At 47.6% G+C, this 8,564-nt stretch overlaps 3 protein-coding genes across 3 annotated transcripts; all 3 read right to left on the bottom strand.

Moving 5' to 3' along the window:
• Positions 1–3,634: 3,634 nt before the first annotated feature.
• COCSADRAFT_31876 (uncharacterized protein) lies at positions 3,635–4,907 on the bottom strand. Its single transcript, XM_007695947.1, has 2 exons — positions 4,541–4,907; positions 3,635–4,466 (listed from the first exon to the last, which is right to left on the bottom strand). Exons 1-2 carry the CDS (start codon positions 4,840–4,842, stop codon positions 3,893–3,895), a joined length of 876 nt encoding a protein of 291 aa, XP_007694137.1. The 5' UTR covers positions 4,843–4,907; the 3' UTR covers positions 3,635–3,892.
• Positions 4,908–4,959: 52 nt separating this feature from the next.
• Positions 4,960–6,624, bottom strand: COCSADRAFT_31875 (uncharacterized protein). Its single transcript, XM_007695946.1, has 2 exons — positions 6,518–6,624; positions 4,960–6,441 (listed from the first exon to the last, which is right to left on the bottom strand). Exons 1-2 carry the CDS (start codon positions 6,570–6,572, stop codon positions 5,102–5,104), a joined length of 1,395 nt encoding a protein of 464 aa, XP_007694136.1. The 5' UTR covers positions 6,573–6,624; the 3' UTR covers positions 4,960–5,101.
• Positions 6,625–7,408: 784 nt separating this feature from the next.
• COCSADRAFT_31874 (uncharacterized protein) lies at positions 7,409–8,480 on the bottom strand. Its single transcript, XM_007695945.1, has one exon. The coding sequence runs from the start codon at positions 8,087–8,089 to the stop codon at positions 7,625–7,627; it is 465 nt and encodes a 154-aa protein (XP_007694135.1). The 5' UTR covers positions 8,090–8,480; the 3' UTR covers positions 7,409–7,624.
• Between the last annotated feature and the right edge of the window lie 84 nt (positions 8,481–8,564).

Genomic DNA, 8,564 nt, shown 5'->3' with positions numbered 1-8,564 from the left:
TTTTCCGAAGTTTAATCCGACTCGCGTGAGTACAGAAATTCCAAACCCAAAGGCTTCGGTCGACAGGAGATCAATGGGATCCTGTCTATGTGAATGTTAGATGTAACGGTGTAAGGTTCCGGATCAACTCCGGAAACACTTGGTTTTGGATGTAGTCTGAACAGACAGCTGCGATATTGTTTGAATGCCGTCACCGGCGGTGGTGAGATTTTTGATATAATGTAACGGCGCAGGCAAGACTACTCGGATCAGTATCGGCAGTAGCGTCACTCAGAGGCATATGGGAGTGCGTGGGACATCAAACGAGCCTTGATTCGAATAGACACCTATAGGCCTTGTACGAAAGGATATCAAAAATCTATCGAGCTACGGTATGGAGAAGGTGGGGTTTTATATCAGCAGATCTGCCCTCGGCTAGTGCGTGCCCATGTTCGGATCCCTTTCGGATGTTAGTTCAGTGTGTACTCGAACCGTTACAAGTAAGAGTATAAAAAAAAAACTCTAAAAAAAACACTAGAGGGAGGAGCGAGCTGCCGTAGCCGTATATAAAAAATAGATAGTATAAGCTACTCGTGAGCATCGCGAAATGGCTAAAGTGGTGCGGTAGGAGGAGCGGGCTACGAGGGCTGTATAACTGGCTGCCGCGCGCGCCTAAAAGGCATAAGACTGCGCTGCTGCAACCGCACTAAAAGCTCGCGATAAGTAGAATATAGCTAAATAAAAAGCTTTATTAACTTAGAATAAAAAAATATTAAAGCGGCGTTGTGTTGTAGAGGCTAAAAGTAGTGGTAGTAATGCATTACCGCCTGCTAAGCCTCCCACCAAAACCACCACGCGCGGCCGCAACGTGAAGTTACCTAGCAAATATTAGTAGATAGATATCAAATATACGATTATGGTAGTACTCTACCAAAATATCTTGCGATAATAACGTTTTGGTGGTGGTCAAAAGCTTCATTTTTTGGCGGGCACCCATTTTGGTGGGGTGTTGCATTGGGTGAACTGTTGCGCGCACTGACCACATGCAGTAACAGACTGGGCGCCGCAAATGTCGCGTTGTCATTGAAGCAGTTCTGAGATATATACCGGCTTCTACAACAAGAACAACATCACACACATTCAAAAAGCAGTGAGAGAGGTAAAGGAGTGACCAGCCACATTGATAATCTAACGTCCGTCCCTACGTGCCGGGACGCACGGTGTAACGGGACACATTTTCTTTCCGGTGCCCGGATTATACCCACCATGCCTATAAACCGATAGGTCCAGCGTGCATCCATTCTGCAGCTCTTGCTCTTCCAGTGCATCGGCCCTCCTCCGGCTTACAGTCAATTAAGCAGTTTTCTTTCTAGTTAATATTAGTGCAGAGTCAAGTTAGGTGACGTGCAGCTTACTGACGAAACAAGTTAGTGCTGAGCAGCCTACGCGCTGTAAGGGGCTGCGCTCCAGGGAGAAATCGCGAGGTATACAAGAGGTTATATTCGATGAAGAGCTATCTACTCTACTATCTAGCATATGAAATACATGCTTAGTTTTGGAAACGTAGGTTACACTTAGAGTTATAGCGAACTTGCGTTATGAAGCAAAGAAGTCACGATCTGCTACGTAGGGCACTGACTGCCTCAGCTAGCGCGCTCAGCACTTGCACAAATATCTGCCCTGTCTGCCTGCGAGAACGCCTAGACCTCCTGCCGCTGTCTGACTGTGACACAATTTCGGTACTTCGGCAAGGGACAAATCTCACAATCATCCCTTGTCCTACTTGCAAAACTTTCGGTGACATCTAATATTGCTGCCCTGAGCGTTATCTGACATGCAGCCTCTAAACATCGAATCAAGGGCTAAATAACGTGCATCCCTCCGCAACGGACATTATATATGTAGCCTACTCCTTTGCTAAACCAAAAGATACTTCCTATTACCACATCTTCCTTAACACCGACAAACAACTAAACCATAAAGAGTAAGCTACGTACCTCTACTATTTCTAGACTATTAAGCTAACAAACCTTGTAGGTTTACTAAGCAACGATGCGTTTCCTCTTCGAAATCTTGATGCTATCCGTCGGTAGTGCATTAGCAGGTCCTGTAGGCTCTGATATACTATATACTAGAGGTATTTTTATCTACTTTCAACTCTAAATCTAGTTGTAGCATTCTTCTAAATTCGTTTTTAGACCCCCAAGCTACTACTGGTTGTCGAGGGTGCTACCACAATTGCAATACAGTTTACCCTCGTGGCTATCAACGTAATGATTGTTATAAAGGGTGCAAAACTCTATTCGGGGATTGTTAGTGAGATAGGAAATAGTTAGATGCGCCTCAATTAAAACCCCGCCTGCATCAGTTGAAGTTCTTCTAAGATTGCATTTAGAGATATAACAGATAACGAACGTCTATCCCTACGTGCCGGGGCGCGCGGTGTAATATGGCGCTTTCTCCTCTAGTTAAACCTTCGGCACTGTATGTAACGGCGGAGTGACACTAACTAGAAAGAAAACTCAATTAATTGTTAGCTAGAAGAGGGTCGATATAATAGTAACGCTGCTATATTGTTATACAGCTACGGTATCGGCATCTTTAGGGAGCACAAACGGCGATAGGAGCCAAGGTCACGTTGCAATGTTGCAATTGTCAGAGCCTAGCCTTCTCTGACTCCCTCTTAGCACCTTTGATGCCTATTATTCCAAAGTAGCCCTCCTTAGACATCCTTGACTTAGCATCGTAGATATAAGCCCAACGAACACTATCTTAGCTCGATAGCTGTTCGTCTATGGTGAATACAGACTATTTGACTACCCTTGCTATTGTTGCTCTTACCTCGTGCCTATTCAATCCTATTAGTCTAACAGCAATAGCATCTGCTACGGGCATGCGCCATAGCTATTCTTAGCCGCAAACTACTATGGGTATAGGGCCGAATTTGTTACGATAGACATCTGAGCGCACTACTGCACGCAGCCTGCACGCCAAGGACTATTAATGGTGCCTGTTCTGTAGGACACGTTTTAACGATCTTGCCATCTACGCGGCGAAACTGCTAGGATATATACTTAATGCTCTAAATCGACTTTCTACGGCTACAGTCTTAATTTTTTATCATCCTAGCTTTCTTCCTAGGCTACTAAGCTTTTTGTAGATATACAGGGTAGTAAGGACTAGAGAATAGATCTGCATTATACTTGTCTGCATGCAAGCACACTGCGAACAACCCGAGGATCCAGAAGAGAAAGTATCCCGTCATACAGTGCGTCCCGGCACGTAGGGATAGACGTTAAGTAGTTGTGACACACACTGCACTTCACAGTACAAACTCTACACCTCGCTAACTAACCTAGACACTGTGCTTATTTAATCTATCAGAACCTGTAGAACTGTATAAACCACATGCTGATCCATAAGTTCTCAAAACAGGGCAGTGACAAAACATGGAGCTAATTCTATCTAGATATACCATAATGGTCTCATCACCAATAACATCTATGTTCACCGTAATCTTGCACGATAAAAGCTATAGTAGAGCTGTTTTAAGCCGAATGCTAGCCGATCAAAAGCTACGTAACATACATACCATGAAGATCCATGTAATAGAATGCAACAGAGTAAAACTGAGGCTTTAGGTGAAACTATGGTGGCCTGTATGAAATGTAGAGTAGTCTATTGCTGGTAATGAGAATCACGTGATTAATGCCACTATCTTGCATTAGGTAACATGACAACACCATTGAACAAACACAAGGTCAATACTACCTCAAAACTCACAAACACTTACTTGAAGAACGCCTCATCATACCTAAAACCATCGAAACCCCACCATCCTCCCTCAATCTACCTACACCCTCAACAATCCCTAAGTAGCCAACCCAACCAGCTTCCCATACGCCCACCCACTCTACTCCCAAAACACCACAACCCTAACCTCAATACTTTCCCTCGCCTCCTGCCCTTCACTCCCCGGCACCCTAAACGCCGTATGCGGACACCTCCACCCAGGCTTCTCCCTCTCGGTATCAAACCCCTTAAACACCACCATCTCATCCGGCATCATATTACTCAAATACCACCACTGATGCACCTGCCTCTCCTTCTCCCCATGGCTCATCACATAATTCTCACTCTTAATCCCTGTACGACTAAACTCCCTCTCTCGGATTTGGTAGTCCGAGTCCGGGACGCTGGTGGCGTCACAGACGGCAAGGGGATCTCTGTGGACGGGTTTTAGGGGGCGCCAGGCGCCGAGGAAGGCGAAGCGTTGGGAGTGCGTGAAGAGGGTGGAGATATGAGGTGGGAGGGAGAGTTCGCGTTGGGTGCCGGCGATGGCGGAGGGGCTGCCGGCGTAGTCGACGTGGGGGTGGCCCGAGGGAATGTCTTGCCAGCGGCCTTTGGGGTCGAGGATGCCTTTTTCGCTGGGGGAGGTATGCGCGCGGATTACGTGGTTGAAGACGTGGGCGGTTGTGGCGCCGGTTCTGTTCGAGAGTTGGTTGTTGTATTCTTTTATTTGATTTTGTTCGGAATTAGAATGTGAAATGGTAGAGCTTACAATTTCTTTACAGTTTCTTCTATCTCTGGGTAGTATTCGCGCTTTACTTCTTCTTCGGTGCTTTCGCGGGTGACTCGGTTTTTTGGTGGTAGCGTGACGAATGTGAATCCGTTGGTGTCGAGATCAAAGGTTCTTCCGCTCGTACGTGCATCTCGGATGAGCATATACCGAGTGTGTTCGTTGTGGTCATCTAGGAACGGCGTCTTCCAAGCGGAATTTGGGATCGGAATACCTGTGACAGGAAAGTAGTTAATGGGGACAACAACATCGCCGCTTTGCGAGTCTCGACGGGTTTCCTGCATAATGGAAAATATCCTCAAATTTGAGAATGTGAAACCTTGTTGTTGAACGATTATGGCGCAAAAATATGTTCTTCTTCAATATGGTCACATCACCATGTTCGCGGAACCGCGGCCAGCAGAAGTGGGGTAGACGCGTGCGCAAGGTCATACTGGACAATCAGTCGTACAATTAACATTTCTCATATACCATCACCGGTGACGTAGCGATGTTATGGTATTTTTCTAACCCTTAATTTCCATGCGCTCAGACCTACATCGCTCAAAGAAGCTGCTTCAAAATGTCTATCTGCTCCATGACAGCGCTCTTGCTTGTGCCGCCAGTAGCATTCTTTAGCTCGACTGCGCGCTCATAGTCCAAGCATTCTACGACATCATCACCGAGCCTAGAGTCAATGCCCTTGAGTTGCTCCAAACTCAGTTTGTCCATGGGTACATTCTCCTTCTCTGCTAATGCGACTACACGGCCGGAGATGTGGTGGCCCTCGCGGAATGGTACACCCTTCCTGACAAGGTAGTCTGCGAATTCTGTTGCCAGCATCTCAGGTGCTAGCGCTGCGTGCATCTTATCGGCATTGACGGAAAGAGTCGACAGGACACCAGTGGCAATCTGAATAGAGTCGCTGACCGTTTTGATGTGGTCAATGAGGGGCTCGACCGACTCTTGGAGATCCTTGTTGTAGGTTGTGGGCAGACCCTTGATGGTGACGTACAGGCCTGCCATGTGTCCGAATGCACGACCGCTCTTGCCGCGGATAAGCTCGAGTGAATCTGCGTTCTTCTTCTGGGGCATCAAGGAGCTTCCAGTCGAGTACGCGTCAGCTAGGCGGACGAAGCCAAATTCCAGACTTGAATAGATGATCAAATCCTCCGCCCAACGAGACATCTTCAGCATGAAGCTAGATCCCCATTGTAATGTCTCAAAGACGAAGTCGCGATCTCCGACAGCGTTCAATGAGTTGGGCAAGAGACCTTCAAAGCCGAGCTCCTTGGCCATAGCGTGGCGGTCGATGTTGAACGGGTTACCCGCAAGCGCACCACATCCCAGCGGGGACTTGTTGACGCGCTTGATTACTTCGCGGAGTCGCTCAAGTTCGGATGCGAAAGCGGTTGCGTGTGAAAGGATCCAATGAGACCAGCGCACTGGTTGGGCTTTCTGGAGATGCGTGTAGCCAGGCATGAGGATGTCAATCTCAGCCTCTGCTCGCTGCACTGAAGTCTTTATCAAGAGCTTCAGATAACCCTCAAGCACCTTGAGCTGCTCTCGCAGCCATAACCGCATGTCGGTTGCGACTTGCTCGTTCCTGCTACGCCCTGTGTGCAGCTTTCCGCCAATGTCTTTGCCGATGATCTCGCTCAGCCTCCTTTCGTTGGCAGTGTGAATGTCCTCGTCATTTGCCTTGACCTCGAACGTGTTGGAGGCCCACTCTTCCTTGATCTGCGCCATGCCCTTCTCAATGGCAGCGAACTCGTCTTCGGTAAGGATACCATTGTTCTTGTTGGCTCGGGCGAACGCAATAGAGCCGGCAATATCTTCGGCGTAGAAGAGGCGGTCGTAGGGCAGCGAGGCGTTGTACTGCTCCATGACGGGGTCAAGACCCTCTGTGCACGTCTCAGTATCATACAGTCATGCCAAACAAGTTCGTATGATCCAATCAAGTCATTGACAGGTACGTACCCGTGAAACGACCACCCCAGAGCATGTTCTCTGCTACCTTCTTTTCTGAAGCCATTTTGTGTATGAGAAAAGCGAAAAGTTGTTGAGTTGTGTTGTGACTGTTCGCGCGTCCAGAAAAAAGATATGACGCTCCTGCATCGGCGGGCAGGGGTCTGCGCTACTAAGCGCTAGTTACTGCGGGGAATCATCACAATTCACTTTCAGTCACCAACCTTCAGATACAGTTTCTACAAGGCGAAGCAAAGTCTATATTCTATGTAAGAGCACATATCTAGCAGGTCTGGGTATTGAATCCGTACCTACCATGATATTTGACGCCCTCAATTCATATTATCCTCCAGCGTCAGCCGACTCAACCCCGCTTCAAGCAACGCCAGCTCTGCAAAATATGTAGATTGTCCACGAGCGCGAAAATTACCTTGCGCGTTTGCGATCATTGCCTTCTTTCTTAAATAACCTCCAATACTCTGCTGATTGACAGTTGGGAGAGTAGCGTTGCTATTCGCATAGCTCGTTGGCAAGAAAGCAGGGCGAAGCCCCCATAGACCCTCACGATCCATTTCCTCTTGCAACTGCTGCTGCCTCTGCAAGAACAAGCCAAATGGCCCGCCTTGCTGTCCTTGTGCTTCAAAAGAATCGAAAAATACAGTAGGGAGTCTACGCGTAGGCCTTGGATGCGTCATTGCTGGGTGGCTGTAGCGTACATACATTGGTTTGTCTGTCATGGCTGTTTGCATTTAGGTTCGATAGATGGGCGTAGTTTTTGTTGGAATCTTTTCCACGCACGATAATATAACAACTGAACTATCACTATGTGAACCCACAGTCATAGATGGTGAGCTGTTCGGTACTGAGGTGGTTTCACAATGCAATTAGAACATGATCAGAATGAGTGAATTCAGCTTCAGGTGTTTGAAATTCGTTCTTCTAGTGTCAAACTAGATAGCTACTGCTCTTTGATTTGAGTTGTTTCGTTACTCATTGTGATTCAGTCCCAACGCCGATGAATGCAAGAACCCAGTACGCGATGCCATCGCTAATGCTAACCATTTGATATGCAAAAAAAAACGCTCTTCGCTGCAATGCCGTAGTGATAACAGAAACTTCTCAAACAAGCGCACCAACAACGCTCAAGCCAATAAGGAGAGACAGGGTCCAGCTCCCGCTAATCTTCAGCCCAGCGCTCACATACGATCCTTCATTGCCACCGTTGGTCTTTCTCGGCCCAACCGCCTTTTCAACATTGAAACACCCAAACATGCCAATGCCGGTAGCGCCCTCCTTGTCGAAAGCTTGCATCTTCTCTGCGAGACAGGTCTCGACGATGTCTGGCGAGTCGGTGATGCAGTACTGGAAGCAATCGTCACCGTCCTCTGAGTTGACAATTACAGGTGTTGTTGAATCGCGGGGTGTTAATGAGGTGGTATCTGGGGCCGAGTATGTGGCAATAGCATTGATGTGGCCGTTGCAGCAGGCATCCAGGATCGAGCTGTTTGAGCCGCCGATGGGTACTGCGCAGGAGGGCAAGGTGGTGGGTGGTGGAGGAACCGAGCTGAGAGGTTGGCAAGACATTTTTGGGACTTTATGTGTCTTTTTGTGATGAATAAGATGTGAAGCGGACGATCGAGGTCGTTCAAAGTGTAGTGTATCGAATTGAGATTTAGTACCCGGCGGTTCGATTAAACACGGCTAGCGTGTGATCAGGCGAACTTTTCAAAGAGAGAATATAGAGATCGTTCAGATGAGATGAAAGTTTGGCCCCAATGCAGTGCTGAGATTTGACTGGAAGAAAGAATGCAAGTTTTTGAAAGAAATAGTATGATGAGTTGTTCGCAGAACACACTCAGAACAATAAGAAAAGAACCTGATGAAATGATAAAAGGAAAGAGAGAATCTTGAGGCTGTTGGATGATGCCATTATCGAGTGCAGAGCCTCATTCATATGTACAGAACAGATTCTAAGAATATCCTGGCAGGATTGGCGGGTGGATAGGCGGGTAGATGGGCCAGCGCGAGAACTAGCGTTACGCGCCCGCCGCTCGGCTGT

Source organism: Bipolaris sorokiniana (genome assembly GCF_000338995.1).
Source record: "Bipolaris sorokiniana ND90Pr unplaced genomic scaffold COCSAscaffold_1, whole genome shotgun sequence".
NCBI classification, from domain to species: Eukaryota; Fungi; Ascomycota; class Dothideomycetes; order Pleosporales; family Pleosporaceae; genus Bipolaris; species Bipolaris sorokiniana.
Note: the sequence above shows the minus strand (reverse complement) of the source record. Positions and strands in the feature narration are given on the sequence as shown.